The sequence below is a fragment of the Danaus plexippus genome, chromosome 2 (genome assembly GCF_018135715.1).
Source record: "Danaus plexippus chromosome 2, MEX_DaPlex, whole genome shotgun sequence".
Lineage (NCBI taxonomy): Eukaryota > Metazoa > Arthropoda > Insecta > Lepidoptera > Nymphalidae > Danaus > Danaus plexippus.
In genome coordinates, this window is record NC_083537.1 from 7737314 (window position 1) to 7758108 (window position 20795).

The 20795-nt window shown below is 32.5% G+C and overlaps 1 protein-coding gene across 1 annotated transcript; it reads right to left on the reverse strand.

The window, feature by feature from the left end:
* Positions 1–1510: 1510 nt before the first annotated feature.
* Positions 1511–16585, reverse strand: LOC116779862 (protein Wnt-1). The gene is given in 5 exon segments (XM_032674365.2): positions 1511–4078; positions 4081–4414; positions 5265–5563; positions 12626–12888; positions 16470–16585. Coding segments are annotated over 5 exon segments (1197 nt in total). The 5' UTR covers positions 16580–16585; the 3' UTR covers positions 1511–3887.
* Positions 16586–20795: the final 4210 nt, after the last annotated feature.

Here is a 20795-nt window from a genome sequence, read left to right on the forward strand (position 1 = left end):
AGAATAGCGAAGTTAACATTTTGCAATTGGTATTTGCTTTGATTTTTTTCGTCTACCGTCGTTTCAAGAAAAAAAAAAGTAAACAGTGTTGTAATGTTTCATTTGATTGTTGTTCTTTATAATTCCTGCCCTCCTATTTAGTACTAAATTATCAATAAAAATTAACATTCACTACATTATGGTCGATCTACTCCTTTTCTGGTTTCGTTAAAATATTTAAATGTTTTACATGTATGTCTTCCTGCAATTTTTCCCAGAAAAAATTTAAGTAATAAAATACATGTTTATGAAAATCCAGGTACCTTTCCATCAAAAATTACCTTGTGCTATTTCAGATTCATCCACGCCACTCGTATCTCTTATGACAGATTTCTCAGTTCATAAACATAAATTTTCCTGTGCGCACGATACTCGTGGGAACGGGCCCGGGGCACTGCGACCACCAACACCGAAGACTTTTCACTTTCAACATTAATATACACAGGAATTCAAGCTTTAAACATACACAATAGAAGTTGATTTGCATTACTATCGTATGCTTTTGTTAGAAAATAAAGCCATTTCAGAAAATTGCCCGCTATCGAAAGCAGGCTCTACGGTTGCGTTCGCAATAAAACAAAATGGCGGAGATATGTCAGTGTCCGTTCCGTTCTGAAGTACATTCACATAAATTTAAAGATGGAAACATCATCATACATTGAGTTGGACGTCGATGGTTGCTATTAAACATTCCATGTCGCATTGCCAATAACCATTTGATTTGTTATCGTGTTTACCCATTACGTACCATTATAAACAAGATTAACAATATTAAAACGCTTTCCAAGAGATATTACGAAGTAGTTTCACCATAACAGATAGTAGTTCGATTTGTTTTCAGTCTTTTGACCATGACACTATTCCTGATATATTATTGGTACAAAACAAATACGGATTTAATAAATGTTTTATTTTTCAGTTTAAGGCCTATTAGTGGAGAAATATAGACATTGATTGAGTTATATTGTTATATAATATACTTGAACATAAGATTGCTTGGATCGTGACTATATTATTAGTGGAAAGCGCCTTAAGTTGTATGTTGTTATCTTCCATAGAACTGGCTAACTTTAGTATAACAATGTAAGCAGCACGAACAACATGCTGTTCATGTAATGCATATAGAATAATCATGAATCATTTGTTGACTTGAGTTTTAATGTCGAAATGTATTAAACGTGTAGGTTAACACAGATGTAAAGGATATATCAGAAGACATATTTTTTTTATGACAATTCAATGCGTGGCTTTTTTTCGTAGAAATAAATAACTATAATTTTGTAAAATTTAATAACTTTAAGTCTATAAGTTTCGTTAAAATATATTTGTTTCGTTTTCTAGTCTTGTTTCTATTCAAGTCTCGCATGTAGGTTTTATGTCGCTAAAATAAAGTAAATGAAGACAAAAAACTCAATTACAAAAGCAATAATTACTTATGCACACATATTTATTCATTTTAAATAAAACCACATTTTTAATCAATTTTGTATTTTCAGTAACAACTAATCAATATTTTAATCATAAATAGATACTAATGTACAACCAATATCATTACAACGAGTCAACCCAAACAATGGTCATTGGACGAATTATTTCAAACAGGTAAATTCACTATACAATAAGTATTCGAGATTCAGACAAGTTCAACTGATTTCATTCATATTGTTCATCTAATATAAACAATAAAAAACCCACATTCACATAAATAACTTATAAAATATTAAAAAATAATATAATGTACATGCGTTTTATACACTGGAAATTTTATAAATGTACATTTTAAAAACTGAATTAAACTGTCACCGATAAAAGATGTTTCGAATTATATGGTTGTAATGACAGCAATAAATTTAAATATAATTAATTAGTTTGCTCATAATTAAAAAGTTGCGTGATCAATAACGGAATAATTAAGAGAAAATTCAGTCTTTTCATCAATATTTTAGTTCACAGACACTTACATACCGCAAGCCGAATGTAAAATATTATGTACTATAATATACCAAGAGTTACAAATAAGGGCGTATCACAGATATCGTCATCAATCGGTATATCAGAGGGCAAGTAGTACAAAATTAATGATTATTAAGTTTTAATATCAAAATCTTAAACATTGACGATACCAAGGTCTGTGACAAGGCATACAATACTGAAACATTTTTTCTATTACGAGTGCGCATCGTTGAATGAGAACTCATATTTTCAAATTTTCACTTGTAAAACTAAACAATTTCATCGCGAGAGATTTACAAATGGAAAAAAAATGTCCTTGTTAACTTGACCATGCGTACTCGTATTAGTCCTTGATCTATATTCATGTATAAGCAATTTAAAATACGTTTAAATACATTTAAATACTAAAATATAATAATATGTATTACATTTTCATTTTATTTGAGAGAATGAACATGCTAATTAACGTCCAACGTAAACTTAAGGACATAACTTGAAAACTTACTAAATTCGAATTTCATACTAAGGTATAAGATTTTAATCAATACCTAAAATACAAATGAAATAAGCGTGATAAACGCCTTTAGTTTTGTATGAAGCTCAATATTTTTCTTATATATATCACAAACGGAATATAATTTATTTTCATATATTACCACGAATAAAGGTCCTCATTTAACAAACTGTGTGACCACATAATTAACTTGGTTCATTGTTAAATATAAACCGTCGATTTTAATTTTTGATGAAAGGTATCGTCTATCTGTAATACTAAAAAATTAACGTCTTTTGTTTAACAGTTGACTGAAAAGTAAAAAAATTAAATTGAATTTATTTACATAATTTCAGGCAGGATTGTATCATACATCATTTACCAGGGCCAGCGTGATGAGAGGAAGGCCTGAGCCAATTGTATAACACTAGATTCTAAATAAATAATAAATAATGGACGAATGAAAAGGACAAGCGGTTACTTAAAATGTATAACAAGTGTCAATAGGGCTTACGTGCAAGTTTATCTTGAAATATCGGACGCAGCACGCATACAATATTATACGTATAATACTGATTATTTAATTCATTTAATATTTAATTAAAATTCTCGAGAGCGTTTATCTTATAATGTGGGACACATTTACGATGGCGCTACTTATTCCCTGATAAGGCCGAGTGCAACCTGTGACAGAGGAAACCGAACAAAATGCTTTATGTTAATGCTGTTTAGTCACAAATTTCCTTAACCTCACAAATAATGAATATAAAATTATAATTACAAGATAATTTCGCTCTCGAGTCTCACAACACTTAATGCGACGATACACCCGATGCGGACATTTATAAAATAGAAAGTATATAAAACTGGAAATCATTACACGAAGTACACAGCTTCATGGAAATATTAATATAAATTATAACTTTAGAATGATATTATAGAATACCATTTAAAGTAGTCGGATTTTTATGCTCGGGTGAGTCACGTTGCATTATCTTAAATTAAAATGTACATTCCTGGCCACGGAGGGAAACCAAAGACTCCAGTACATATTCTTAGGGAGTTGATAACAATAAATAGATAGTTAACTGAAATCATTAGTATCCCACCAGAGCGTTAGCGATAAACTTTACTAGATCACATATTAGCACTTAAAAGCCAAATAAATTAATTAGATGACAACATCATATTTCACAGCGGATAAATGTAGTAAGTGTTACATAGAAATACTATTTACATAAGTCAAAATGAACTACGTTTCATTGACTCTGAATAAAAGATAATGCTTTATGTACACTGTTTTCTATATACCCCCGAATTCTAAACAATTCTCAAATTCGAGTCACAAGTTCACTAAGTTTCTCTTGTAGATCGCTTACGCGTAGGCGTCATAAGAGTCTATCTATAAACACGTATGTACTACTTTTTCTGTGCGACACAGTTTGCATTTGACGTCGCAGCACCAGTGGAACGTACAATTACACCGTTCCACAACAAACATGGTCTCTGTGCGGTAACCACGACCGCAACACATTAAGTCGCAGCCGTCCACTCCGATACTGGTGTCGTTGCAGGTCCGTCCATGCGTCCCGGGATGCCTAGCCTAGGATTCTTTTCACAGAATCCTGGCGATGATTCTAAATACACCAGATCTTTCACCCCAGGAGTCTTGTGATCTGGATTGTGAGGCCGAAGTTGGAATCTATATCGATCTCTCCGGGGTACTCTGTGGGGCGCTGCGTCATTCCTCTGTACTGGTGCCTCAACTTCTGTGTTTGGCATCATTACCCTTGAAGCGCCATCGAAACGATCTTTCAATGCATCTCCTACAGATCGGAAACTTGGTAGCCTCATCCAGCATGTTTTCACAGTACAAGATCCAGACATACCATGACATTTGCATTCCTGCCGCATCTCTGTTTGCACGTGCTGTGGACAAAGGAAAAAGATTAATTATAAGTCGAAAAAACATCCGAGTTCTTAATTTATTCAATCGTGTGAGGAGGTCTATAATGATGTCCAAATATCTTTAAATTCCTTCGATAAGCGCCGATGTAGGTGATCGATGATCTTTAAAGCACACTTCATCGATCGCATCTTACGATCGAGCAAATTGTTACAAATCGTGAAGAGGTGGGCCGGTCGTCACCGTGTGTGGACGGGTCATAAATCATGCTCCACATACATTCATCATTCTAAGAAGGTAGATAAATGACGCGGGAATGGAGACAGTAAATATTTTCCTATCCTTCAAGTGTATACACTTCGTAGAAAATGGTCGAGTTCATTTTATTATCATGTAGATAGGGTTGCGTTATACAGTCCAGTGTCTAAATATGTGTTAAACAATTGATGGAATGTTCTGAATATTCATCAGGTGGACACCCAATGCGTCCGTCGTGACAGGAATTAAGCGTGCTTGTTAATGGTATCTTCGGCTGGTCCGTAGCACCCGGAGTCCTTTCTGATGGATTTTAGGAAGGTATGGACAGTGGGTATGCAAATGTGGGTGTGAGGTGGGAGGGAGATGTGCGAGCGCAACGAATGGGTGCGTGTTGCGCAGTCGTCGTGCGATGGGCCGAGCCGCTTGACGTATAATTAATTTTAGACTTAAGCGACACGTCAAGGAGCTGACAATCGATCGACACTTGTAATGGCAATGTAAACACATGACGACATATCTGTCGTCAGGTACTTGAATTGTTTTATTATACGCCAGCTATCGTAAGTGGATTGGATGTATCATTGATACAAGTGGTAATGAAGTATGGAAACGTACCATTCTGCCTGCTTCGTTATTATGCAGGTTCATTTTTTCTCTTAACGTTTTGCCCCGTTCGCCGGTGTCCACAAATTCTCTACTAAATCTGAATCCAAAGCCGATGTTGTCGCTGCAGCCACCCCATTTCCAGACGCGGACGTTGGCTGCGGTTGCAGCTCGGGAGCGATGCGGCGCACGATCGACATGGGAATAGTCACAAGTGCAAGATTCGATCGCGCCCTCGGCACAGGCTCGGGATACTGCATGGGTTACCCCAGCACTGGTTATTGCATATAGGAATGCTGTTTCCCGACAACCTAAGACAAAAAAAAAAAATACATTAATATGCATATTTCAAAATAATAATATTGAAAAACTCTAATAATATTATTTTTTAGTTGATGTGTTTCATTATCCACATAGGATAAGTAAAATAAAAAATATGTTATTTAACTTCAGGTCGTTCTTTTGGAAATTAATCAGTAATTCAATTTGAATCAGATAATGAAAAAGTTTGGCATTTAATATGCCATTACAATTAGCACCCTTTGTTTGGAAATCCATATATTTTGTTACGACACATTTTCAAAGTATTTTGATTATAGTCTGCCATAAACTTTTAAAAGGCAGGTATCAAACCTTGCTTCTGGCTTAATATTGTTGTTTTTAAAATAAGAATATATACCTTATGGTATTTTCGGGTAGGCATGTTTGGTTTTCACATAATTAATTCATGCCAGCAACACAGGTACCCATATTTTAATCAAATTTTATTATGGCTTAGGGCTAAGAGATAAAAAATAAGGTCGAATCGCAAGATACAAAAACAAAATAATAACATGACTATCAAAATATTATTGTTACTTACGACTATATTATAACGCCTTTAGCAAAACAATAATCAGTAAAACTTAATAAGACAAATTAAATAAATCTTAATTCATTCTAATTATTGAAAGAACTCGAAGCACGAACACAAAAGGATCGATGCATTCATTCATCTTCCAATGGAATACATAAATCGATGTTCTCATCCCGTAACGAATACTATAAATAATTAATGGCCCCGCATTAGAATCAAATACTCATAAAATACAATTAAAAGAAAGAGAGGGTATATCTCGAAGATTTGAAAATAAAGAAGTTCATCTTACCTACCCGGGAGATTATAAATTTGATCATTACAAGTACTGGCGCGCAACGAATCTCATAATATCGATATTCATCAACGATCGTAATATCGATAAAAGTGGCCCTATCAAGAATGATCTTTCTTAATCGTCGAAATTGAAATTAACACGTTATTCCTTAACGACTGTATTACAACATTCGTGTATATAATTAATATCTTACAATTTATTTCCTCTTCTATCAATGTCCACGCAAACTTGGTGAATTTGAAAAAAAAATATTTAAATAAGACTATGTTCTAAAAATATATGTTGATTTTATTAATAATTATCATCTATTATAATAAAAAAAACTGACTCATCGTCGGATCTCGTCTCTGTCAAGGTTAATGTGGATTTCCTCGGACGATGAAATTGAAAGTAGTTCGTTGACTGACCATTTACCTTAATCATAATTAAATAACAGCTTGCCATATAATTAACATTTCATATGCCAAATTTAAATTTTTACACTTGTGTATATTAATTATAACATTCTGAATATTAATGATCATGTCATATAAGATGTTATTATGATTAATTTCGTCTAATAAACGTTTTATTAATTAAATGTTTACAGAATATAATCGGATTGATATTATATACAAACTCCTTTGGTGGCCTTCCATTCACATTTAAGAATAAAAAAAAACTGTTTTAAATTAAAGAATTATAAGTCACATTTGTTATAACTTTTGTATATTAGGTACAACTGGCCCACCGTCGTTATTAAGGACTCAATAAGCAAATGAAATCATTTTTTTATTGAGTTGTCATCATGCACCGATATAAATTACTAAACGCACACAGCCAGCTCCGGCTCACTTTTTGTATTTCTCTTTTGGACGTTACACAAATGTATTTTATTCAGCAATTACTTTAGACGCTCGGCTGGGAATTTTAATGTCAAGTTCGCCATCATTCAATGCTCGGATATTAATTCAACAATAAGGTATATACGATATGAAAGTCTACAGAAGTTTGTTACCGTTTTATTTATAACTAGTATATTTATTAAGTTACAATAAAAAAAAAACTATGAATTTTGATTGAAATGCTTAATTTAAAAACGCGTTAATTAATTATTATTAATCAAAATGTTTCTCGATATCATTAAAAGCTAACGAGCATTTAAAGTTGATTCGAAGGTGATATGTAAACGGACATTTTTGAGTCGAGGCGACGGGGTGCCTTGGCCAGGTGGGCCCTCGTGTGTTGGGAACCAGGCAGTGATAACATAGATTAGTTTCCAACAGTCTAAACGTACGAACACATCTACACACCTGCTGAGATTTTTATACAGCCGTTTGTTTATCTCCGTTATGACATAACGGAATATCATTATTTTACCAATTAGGAATTATATACAACCAGAATATCATTTTTAATTGGTCTGATATGTTTATAAAGTTGTGTCTGCGTGATTCACGATCGAAACTAACTCGTCCGACGTACCCGTGTATTCAGTCTTTGTTCTGCTCTAATACGACGACGAAATATTTATGTATTTATAAATAATTCAATTTATTTTGTTCGCTTTCTTGGCCATCAATTTACTGCGACAACAAAGAGGATTGTCGCGTTATGCGAATAAATCGCGACGTAGAAAAATTATGACAGATGTAAAGAGGCTCCACTCGAGGCACCGCATTAGTCACGGTATTAATAAAATGTAGATTTTTTTATGAGTCTAATTAAATATACAAACAACCATAATCCGACATCAGCCATATATAACTATGTTATACAAATAACTATGACCACAACGGCCCATAGCATAAATATGAAGCATTTATAATTAAGGCCTGCTATTATTTTATTGAAGCAATTCCACCACATCAAACCGCAGTCAAATAAGAACAAACATGAGTAATGTGAATCTATAAAAGTAAATTATTATAATAACTGATAATAAAGTGCTGTCGGTGGGTTATCTGTGTGTATAATAAATGGTCCCGAAGTCGGTTTACAACGCGAGCACCGAGCGATAATTCCGTCCCACAGTGGATTGGCAGTTAAGGCGACGCTTTTAGGATTTATAAAAGTCAAAAACTCGTAAATAAAACTACGTGGTGATCGTTCAAACGCTTCGTTAAATAAAATTTAATAACTGTTGACATTTGATGAACACCTCGGCCGGGAACACCATTAAGTAATTCGAAATGAATGCACTAATTAAATACGTTCCGTGCATATTTATTAAGTCATCACGCGAAGGTGTTTCAGAGAGATTAATTTAAAAGATTGACTTATGACGATTTCGCGCGTCTCACTACACGTAGCTTAATATTTATGGCAACTTGGCATTATTCAAATTTGATGAGGTGTAATTACTCAAAACAACCATAAATCACCCGTTTTATAATAAGATGTTCTGTCGGTATAGCTGTGACCCGTCGAGGACGGGCTTGGCGATGATAAAATCCTTTTATTACCGCATATTTGGTGTTTGTGATGACATTTATTATTCGTATATTGTTTTATTAACTAGTAAAAACCAGTCAAATTTGCCAGTGACAGCAGAAGAGGACGGTGCTGAGCAGAAATAATTAAAAAAAGATTACATTCAAAAAATCTCTTTGAATGTAATAATTCATTTTCGTTATGCTGCATTCGGGTGATAATATAACATTGGTCCCTCAGCAGCTTCTCAGCCACGACAATTCGAAATTACGTCGCTCATATATCACTCATTGTGAGTGGCACAAAGCGCTCGGGGCTACCACTCGCTACTAGCCACTCCGACACCTATTCAGACAATGAACAATGACATTTGTTTTGAAACTACAAAAAATACATCAAAATAATTTCATTTGCAGTACCAGTAACTACTATAAGCATAAAAACTTGATGAACATCGTCCTTTGTTGATATTACATACTCAATAGCTCTAATAAGGTATAAAAATCATTTTATCTCTTCTTAATATCACAAATTGATATAACTTAAAAACAATTTAAACCTCACAAAACACAAAACGCTTATCTAATTGAGCATTAAATATTTCGTCGAGGGCATTTTATATCCGTTTTATTTGGATGCCGTGTCGTTTTGTACGTTTTATCCACCCACGATGTTGGAATCTCGGGGGCTGACATACGAAATCTTATAAACAGGAAATATTTTGAGAATGGTCGTTTTATTGGGCGAGTTACCTGCTATTAGATGCTGCGTTAGGTGTAAACTTGGCTTCCGTGGAGCGTGTACGATTACAGTCGCTTCGCCAAACGACTCCGCAGGAGGCCTCTCAGCGGGGAACCCGGCCATATATTTTTCTATTCTCGGGTCAACAATGACTCGGATCTATAAAGACCGGAGCTTTGTCCCGTTGTCATCATTTGTGTTAATACGATCCTTGAGGTTTACACCACATCATAATGAAGATGTCGCTTCAAGTTGTCAATGGCGTGTTGAAGTGTATATTAGTAATTATTCTCAATCCGAGCGGGGGGGCCTTTGTTCGACAGAACTATAATTATAACGAGTAAACCCTATTGTATGATTTCGGTGCGTGAACTGTTTGCGATACAAAATAATATTTTATAATATACACGTAGGTATATATTATTGATGAGTTACGTTGTATAGGGACTCCCGCCGCGATGTGTTGTCCGTTTTTATGCGTTTCTCAAATGGACGTAATTACAATGTATTAAAAAGTTTATCGGCAGACATTTGCGGCCGATCCGTATTATAGGTCTGCGATTCGCCCGCCCTGCCTGCCCTTAATAAAGTAATATGCTCTAAATGCACACGCATACAACATAAATTATATAAAGCCTTTTACTCTTTTTATCGAGTGAAATTATTGCTACGGTGGTCTGTGTATCTGGATTTCAATTTAGAAAAATTGTTAATGTTTTTTAGATAGCTGTGTCGAAATAAAATATATCAATATTTATATTTGCTCTGGGCGTTTCTGTATCATTCTTCTGTCGGATCTAAATTATTTTATTACTTCGATATCGTTCATGTGTGGGACTTAAGAATAGAGAATAAAATGATTCATGAAGTTTATAGCCTTAATTGCGTCTATCTGAGCATATTCTTTTTATGAAATGATTTAAAATTATTATTTGTTTCACTGAATGAACAGGTCCATTGAGACAACACACCCATCACGCCACCGGCTGGTTTCGTCCGAGAGTTGTTTATTCTTAGATAATAAATAACAATAATGTAAACATATAAATCAAACTGTGATTTGTCGCTCACTTAATGATTACATCTGATCTCTTATAACTTATAATTGCGTTGATAGGTTTGGCTAAACTTCATTCCTGAATTATAGTATAAATAAAATCAAACAAATAATACTAAGATATTATGTTTAATAATATTCTTTATTCTTATATTTTGTGAAAATATAAAGGTAGACTGATCAATATAAAGGTAGCCTGATCAATATTTACAAAGAGGGTCGTTTTAAATGTTTTTAAGAAAGGAGTGTAAGTTAATAGAGACATCAGTTACTGAAAGCGTTTGCGCGTTTCATTAACGTGACGGCAGGGTTCGATAACCTTGGCGCATGATACATACATACCCAGTATCGTATATTCGAAATGAGATCGAATTAGGCCGAGATATGGAGTCGAACGCTTTTAATTTTCAAGATAACCCCTTCCAAACAGCCTGACCCCGAAGAAAGCTTTTATAACATTTCTATTTTGATCCCACAAACATGTTACGTTCATTTCAATCGCATTTGTTTTGGTTCATAAAAAGTCGATATAGTTCTGATTTACAAAGCGATCTGTTGTTTTTTTTTTTGCTAATAGCGAATAATGTGAAGTAGGGACCAGATGTTCGACGGTCGCAGGCTCATAATAAGGCATATCGCGCACAAAGCATCGAAATCGGACACCGGAGATAGGGAAGGCCTGATTTGAAGTACAACTATAATTTAAACAGTCGCGAAAACGAAATGCAGCTTAATCTAAACCTTCCTACAATCATAATAAAGGTTTTATTGCATCACACAATGTATTTACAAATGCACGGCCGGTTGTTATAATATTTTAATTTTCGTAAGTGCACCTTTTATAAATTTAATCTCGCCTCTTTATTATAGCTTGCGTACCCAATGCAGTATACGCTAACTACATGATGCACGATACGTTTAAAGTAACTTTTTAAGGTAATACCTCTGATTTGTAGATTGTTATCAAAATTTAAAGATAATATTTTTTGCGTGAACAAAAATATCATTCAATCGTTAACTAATGGTATGTATTGTAAACAATTTTATAAATAAAATCATTGTTTATTTTTTGTTATTAAGACGCATCGAATCGAAATTAATTCACATTGATACATATAAAAGAATCCATAATATCAATATATCCAATCGATTATAGCTGTCCGTTAAAAAATGTCGTGAAGCATTCGAAATGAATCCATAATGGAAATAAATAAAAGGGCCATCGACAAAACGGGATTCGAAACGTCACTCGGTCGCATGTAATTGATCCAGGATGTTTTATCTTGATGAGTCCTTTATACGTGCCCCCGGCGCGCTACCCTCCCGGTGAATACAGATAACATCGCTTAAAAGGGTTGCCAACTAAAGATATCACTTAATTTGTAGCCACTCTTTGTAACTCGGATTAGGGGCTTGTAAAAAACAAATCTTTTTGTATCCAACTTTAAAATACCAATTGAGCATTGAAAGGAAAATTTTGATTATGTTTTTTAAATAACTTTTAAACGTCTCAATGCATCGTAATCTGTTTTCCTGCTATCCTCGATGGGTATTTAGAGATTATCTTCTTAAGTTATTTTTAATGTTTTGTATTTTTCTTTGGGACAAAGTTGAGACAAACGAACGACGCGTGTTCTCATATTCGCTATTTAAGCTTCTTGTTTTTTTTTATACTGACAAAAAGATAATCGTGGCTCAGGCATTAACTTGTCAGTCTTTATCAAAATTTATTCTTAATTAAATCCATAATAAACAATTTATAAAACTAAAATTTTATGTTTATTAAGGCAATAAGCTCTGCAGTAGGTAAAGGCAACACGCAATATTCTGAATACATTATTATCAAATTAAAAGCATCTTATTCTGGTATCCTTTAGACGTCGTTACAATTATTTTATTTTTATGTATCATCATCGATTATTTTTTGCTTCAATATCTTAATTTTGTTCTCTTTTTGTTTTACGAAACACACCTTTAATATACTTTGAAAAAAAAAAACTAGAACTCACCTCGATCGACTATTTTGCCAAACATGTTTTTGCCTCGTAAGAAATTTCTGGTAGAACAGTTCCATCGTCTGTATTTGAACTGATGTTGGCATTCTGCTACAGCCATACTGGCTCCCTTGGCAACAGCAGCAAGCACTCCAGGATTCTCTCTAGCCAGCCTTCGTTGTTTTCTCCTCAAGGTTGCGTGGACTGCCGGATCCATATAGAGGACCCCTGGTGAAAGAGGCGAAAGGGTGTTCGGCTCACCTGCTTTCGCTATACCCCTGTAAACAAAAATGTAATCCTGATTATATTTTACAAAACCGTTCCCACATTAGAGTTGCTTCATGGCTGTCAAAAGTGACACTTAAAATATTCCGGTACATAAACTAAATAAAGTATGAAATGCGATCTTAAATCATCATAGCAGAAGAGAACCTTTAGTGCTAACACTTGTAAAATGTCGCCGTCGCAAAATACAATAGCAAACATGATCGGACCCTGAGATCACAAAAAAATTAAACAAGCAACCAAACGCCACTTAAGGCAATGGTTGCAACTCGAAATGAAATGCTCATTTGGGAAGGTAAGGATAACAAACAATTGACGACTGAACTGTCAATCTACAGACGTTTAGATAAATATTTGCGTCGCGCATTAATCCCCGAAGCCCGAGTGGGTAAATAAGACGAGAGCGATCGACATCTCGCCCTGTTGACTCTGCATGGAACTTTGGTTTGGACTCACTAATGTATACAAATCTCAGACACAAAAGACATCCACATCTTCTAGAAATATGTACATTGCTCGCAAAGTTTCTCTCAACTGATGCCTTTGTTTCTGAACTAGAGATGTATAATTTAATAATATTATAAATGTATTTGAAATTTACCATAGCATTCATAGTAAAAGGCTCACAAAAAACAAAGCCTTGAACCTTAGAAAACGTATTACTTCTCTATTTACTTTTCTTTGTAGTCAAGTGTTACGTAAATATGAGTGTTCGTTGGAAATTTTCATTTCCTACGAGAATTCATGGAGACACGACATAGTGGTATGGTATACGACCTACTCTTATATTGTAATATCTTCATAATATATTTTACAGAACAAAACATATAGTTTGGTTGATTTTACTGATAATTTAATTTTATTTAATAAAAGTACTATTAACATTGTAGTAGTAATAATTATTTTTTATATTTTTATTCACTTGGAATTTATAAAAATTCGATTTTATTTTCACATTAAGACAATGTCATAATTATCACCTACGTTTTTTAATAATGGAATGGATGTCCATGTGCTAAGTCTCTTACACTTGTCACTTTGGAAGGAAATCAAATAAGGGGTCGTCAAGAAAATAATGAATAGCTTTCACGAGCAAGCGCTATATTTAAACAAAGATAAAGACTCTCTGAATGTGTCAAAATAACAAATATTATCTTTGGTCTCTTGCCAGTGTAGTAATAAACTTGTACACTTTTGACTGTGTCTCACATCTTTCGTATTCCGTCCAACTTTCATAGAATCACGGTTCGACCAGTAATACACACATTGCAAAATGGTAACAAATACGTCTAATGAGATCCTCGTAAACGGTTCCTAATTACAGTACACATGTAATTTTAATTGAATGATTACTTGTATCGTTCGCAGAAACTAATTAGGACTTTGAAGATACCGAAAGGTATTTAATGAAAGGGAAATTGATTTACTGAAATGGTTATAACCGAGAACATACCGGTACCGACGAAGACCGGTATAAAATTTCCGACACCATATAAATTTACACTACACGTAACACAGTTATATACCGCTTACAATATATAAATGGTAAATATTACTATATAACTAAAATTATTAACTCTTTAACTAAAATAAACGCCATTATGAATGTATGTTTAGCTAAAGGATATAAGATATAAGACACTTTATTACACTAAGAAGATTATCAGAAGTTCCGTTATTTATCAACGCTATATTATTCTGTTATATTAAAGCGATTTTCATAACATTTATATTAAATTTTATTCAAAGTAATAATTTTAATTGTTTAGATGTACATTTTAAGACACTATACAAGGCCTTCATAACTGTTCGTGTAAAAAAATACGTAATCGAAATATATCAATATGAACATATTAAACACGAGTTAAATATATTTTAAATTATTTGTTATTATTATGATAAATTTTATTTCCATCGCAATTACTTGATCACACAAACAAGTGGTATATTTATTTAATGCGCACGCGCCACTGTATCTCCTACTGATAAAATAAATGATAAGTTACGTTTGAACTTTACTGTCTTAGAGGTGACGTTTTATATTAAAATATAAAAATACATTCGCATAAATTTATAATGAATATTAAACAATTAAATTTACTGCCAGTTCTAAGTGATTATATAAATTTTATGTAGCATTAAGTTGCGTTTACGAAAAGATGGATTACAACTTAAGATTCTATAAAGATAAAAGATTGAAGTTGACTTAGAAGTTATAAGTTGTTTTAGTTCCGTTAATCTGTTAAAATGATGTTCTTATTGATATTATAACCGAGTTATTTTTATAGATGGTATTGTTTTTTTGCTTAAGTGTCTAAAACGTGTAATTAATCTTTATTTAATTTGAATACATGATTGATTAGCTTCTCCGTCGGTTGCTTATTGTAGTTAATAAGTGCTAACGGCTTTAGTGTTGTTGCTTTTTCAAATTACATATTGTGAATCCCTCAACTTAACTTACAAATACACGAGTTCGTACCTCCCGACGGTGGAAGGCTATTATGTTTTATAATTCGTAACCAAAATATAAGAGTAAAATAATATATATCCTTCATTAAATTATATATGGAATTAATTAATTTAAATCTAGTTACGTAATATATTAAATAATAAAAAGTATTTTGAAACAAATAAATTAATAAATGTATTTTTATACGAGTTATAAATTAGCTAAACTTTTATATGCTATATAAAAAAAAAATTAAAACAATATGTTTTAAGATTTTTATGAGCGGTTCTTAAGTTATTAATGATTTTTATAGTGAGCCAAAATTAAATAATATATCTGGTAGATGTTACAGTCTGTGGTCTAAGGATTACTCTAAAGACTATAGTGTCGCATACCGGGAGCCGAGTGATAGTGTGGGCAAATACAGATTTGACTAGCGTCAGTCAAGAGGACACTCTAAATATAAAGAACATATCACAAAGTTCATATATTGTTGTTATCTAAATGGAAAAGTACTTTTAAAATGCTCTTTTGTTCATATATTTGTTTTAAAAATATCAATAGATTTTTTTATATATCTTACAATTAATGAATGTTAACAAAATCCGTTAAAAAATTATTAATCATAGGAATATGGTTTCAATTAAAATATATTTTTTTCATTTAATATTATGATTAAAGTTTTTTTTTTTATTAAATTTTATGTAAAGAAATTATACATTGGAACTGTCAACAATAATTAAGTTTGTAGTCATATTTAATAGTTAAAAAAATAAAATGTCAATTTACATTCAATTTTAATTAAATAACATAAATTGAAGTTTTCAAACGTCTGGGTTGGTTGAAGTTATTTTTATGATAAAATCTTTCTCATTAAATAAGTTTTAGAGCGCGTCGTCTTTTACCATTCTGTTGAACGTTTCCTACACTACTCGACATAATAACGCACGACTAATGAAGCACTAATCGTTTGAACAAATTCAAAATATATACAAATATCCTGAAATACATCACAACTAAACTAACCCATATCTATGACATTGTTTACAATTAACGAAACTGACATCATTTTTTTGACATAACTAATCAAAGATATGATAATGATATGATGTGTAGCAAACTCACCACCACATGCTGCCGCGTCCTCTTCTCGGTTTATTAGCGGCTTCGCACCTGAGACACATAATGATCACAATATAACACAGCCACTTCATATCGATGGGCGGACCCGCCATCGGTCAGACGCCGCACAGTACTGACTGAACGCTCGTCTTCTTAGGCGGAGCGCCAGGCTGTTAGGTGGGAGGCACTACCTGCAACGCCCGTAAAATCTCACGGGCCTTTTTTTTCATCTTATGCAATTAGATAAGATGCTTTTGTTTTGGATTTTAAGCAAACATAGCCGACGTGTTGGTCATTAGCTAATGAACTTGCGCTGATGTATTTGATTCTTTTGACCTTCGCCGTATATATATTGAACTTATTCCTGTAATTCCGTTGACTTTGAAACGGTTTTGTGTACGTAATGTATTATTGTACTTTTTTTAAGCATTACATTTAACTCTATGCATCGGTATTTCAAAGCTTAGGATATTTTTTCTAAGTAAAAAGATTATTCTATAACAAAAAAACTCGTCTAAAAATTTAAAAATATTTTTTTAATTTTCTTTGATACTTTGAAAATGTTTATGAGTTATGTAATTATTTATTTATAATAATAAAAACAATGTATATATCCAAAATATACTAATCTTGTGTGTTTTTAAAAATAAATAAATTAATTTTAGTTTCTAAAACTAAGTGTATTATATTTAATATTCCAAATATATTCCTCTCGGAAACATTTCTTTCAGATAAATAAAGCGAAATGAAACACATAAACAATTCAAGTATTCTCTAGAAGCAGCTCTGCGTTTATTTTCTCAGAAAAATAATACATAACCGATCCATAGAATATCTCGTTATGCAAAAATAGTTATTCATACATAAGTTTACTGCTACCCTTTCATTTCTTATCATTTCCTGGATAAGGTCATATACCTGGACAATAATGTTGCAAGCCTTTCTACTATTGTGTGCTGTTTGTATAAAGTCATAACTGAGAATATACTTACAGGTAGGTACTAATAGCAATTTTATACGCATATTTCTCTAAGTAACAAAATTTTTGACAAACAAAAAATATATAATATGTTTTTTTTATATAAATTTATTTAATGTTATTATTATACTCATATTTATCGGCTTTATACTTTATTTTATTTGGAAACCTCTTATTTGAATATGTTTCTGAATTTTCATTATATTTTCAATTTAAATGTCGCATACCCGTATCTCTTGGCAATACTGTGGTTGTATTGGGCCGGGCGCGTTAAGATGCGCGTGCGCAGTGGGTGGAGCGCCAGCGACCAATCACGACGACGACAGACACACAACCACGTGCATCGGAAACAATGTTTATATTATATATATTATTATGTATATAAATATATATTAGAAATAAAATATAAAAAATATGTATATGTCATAAAAAGTAGTTAAAATATTTAAGTAATAAATATTTTTTGCTCATAATTCATGTATTTAATATTGTGTCATTTAATAAATATATATATTTAAATTGCACTATGTTGAATACAGCAGACCTAAACTTGTCTGTTATATCTCCTTTAAGAAAGACATCAACGCGTGCGGTCTTTCAATGTAGACATTTATTAGTTTTATGTTCATATAACTACGTAAATTCCGTTAATATTAAATTGTAGGTAGAGATATACATAAATGAATTTATTTAAGTCAAATAATAAACCCAAAACTAGAAATTGTATATATAAATATGTTAACCTATATTACTACATTTAAAATAAATACCAATAAAATAAAATTGTATACATACTATTTATAGATTCACTATAGTTACTCACTAAAATCTCAAGTGGTATTGACAAAAACTTTGATGTCACGTGTCACGTGTCATCTAATTGAATAGTCGTGTCATGAAATTGACGCAGATGTTTGTAAGAACATATGTTGGATCAAAGCATCACCTGGCTTTAGATGACATTTCAATTTTGCTCGTTGCAATCGTGGATTTTAATTTTGGACAATACAAATGAATATCCATCCCAGTTACAAAAACATATTTATATTTAGATAATTGATAATTTCAATAAATATTTATTTTAGATTCTCACTTCTAAGTGTCACTTAAAAAGACCAAACACAATCGAAAGTTCTGGAACGAATGAGCGTGTGTCTTAAAATAAATACTAAAGGAATTCAACATTATCGTTGTTTTCAAAAAAGGTTCTTATAATAAGATATTGTTACATTCAAGCTGGTACGTCCATTAAAATTACTATGAGACTATGATTGGCAATGATAGTTTTACTGTATAATAAATTCTAACTACCGTAAATTATCCAATATATCAAACAGTAGGTGCAACATTATAATTTACAACGCCTTTTGTATTACATATAATGCAAAATTAGGCAGCTATATTGTCACAATAAATCCCCATGGAAATCCATACAACGGTTAAATTAATGAATATGAAAGTCCATTGAATAATGACTTCTTAGACAATCATATTAAGGTTTAAAGTTCAACATCAAATAACTCCTTTTGAATTGGCCAATTCTTCTTCATTCATTGAAACAGAAGTGTTACTAATTAAGGGTTTTTATTCAGAACTACACTTTTTGTATATAACTGAATCAGAAACTTATACCGTTGGCGTAAAGTCTATTATCGAAGAATTTTTTTTGCTCCACAAAATACAGTTTTCATTAAAAACGCACCATGAAATTTTAGCTTTTAGACTTTTGAGATCTTTATTACACTGATCTTCCTGGAAAGAAGATAACTTGAATTCGCAATTTGTGTCCAAAAATAAAGGAATAGAGCTGATTTAAGATTGAGGGAAAAATACAAGTAGCTTAGAGTAACTCAGTTTCATTCCGGACACACAAATAGCGTTTATAATGAGTCATTGTGTATTTGACACGAAAAATAATTGTTAACAAACGAAAAATCAATAAATATATACAAGCAAACACGTAATGCACATGTCTCTACGTTTTTTTAGCTTTTATTTGAGTAAAACATTCAATTATCTCTAAGAAGATCCTTTGGGAAGTACTTGCGAGTTTTAAACCCAATTCGTAAACTACCAAGAAACATGAAAAAAACAGCCTACTGCTAAAATAAACAAGGAAACCTGTCGATTAAATCACAAGGCCTCTCCCTTATCTCTTACGAAACGTAAATATCCTACTAAGACAATACGCAACTAACAAATAACTTCTTCAAACTAAATAAGAACAACACATGTTGCATTCCGTGCAAACCAAACTCCACCCTCCATCTAGAACGTAGGGTTCATTTTAATAAAACCAAATACATTTACAGTGAAGCTTATTGTATCTTTATTGTTAAGAGTTTAAAGAGTGAGCGTAAATAAGTTTTATTATGTGTACAGGTCTGCGCGAGTGTGGTCACCGCACAGCAAGATAGATTTGAAAGAGCCTTCCGCCCCTATAGAGGTTTTATGAGCACAACTGTTACTAATACAGGCTTCTTAAGGCAACGCCAAATTCGACACTCGACTGATGATTTGTGTATGACGGTGCAGTTTATGAAATATTATTTAATTTCCAAGCCATGCTTGTCCGTACCATAATTGCCCCGTCTGGTTTGTTGTGCGGTATGAATGTTTATTTTATTGAAATTGATATTTTAATTTCAATACAAAAAGGTGAGAAATATGTTGGGAATTTCTTCCATGTATATGTGTGGTTTAACATTTTTTATGCAATGAATCATAGCTATATGAGTTTATCATAAAATATACGATGTCATCTTCTCTTAATCCTTTAGTTATTTCATGCATCGCCGGCACTCCACAATGAGTGGGGTTGAATTAAAATATTTAATAAAATATCGCTTTCGGAAGGACTTGGTGTGTATTTGTCGAAATGATTTATACAACAGGAAACACGCTTGATTTCATCTTTATTTTTGAATATCAAAAATCTTCGGTAGCCACTAATTTTAATGAATCATAAATTTAACATCTTATGTAACGAAAACATTTTGCAACCGCAAGTCAGAACGAGGGAGGTCTATTTCCCATACAAACATTCGCTTGAACATTTCGTATCAACCGTTCGAGCGGTTAATGGTAGTCGGAACATTATTTCGGCAAAACCACAAAAAAAAAATTGAGACATCGAAATTCCTGTCCGCATTTAAGAGCGATAAAATCACCGCCCCGAAATGATATATCGCTGCTCCATCTATACTAATAGCGTTTTAATATCGTGGGTTAGTCATTGGGAAGCAAAAAGAATACACGTTCCATAAAAAATGGTTCGATTTCAGTGGATTTAATAACTGTGGTGTCAAAATTTACAAGTTCGTCTCTACAAAGAACTTTGTGTTTATTAA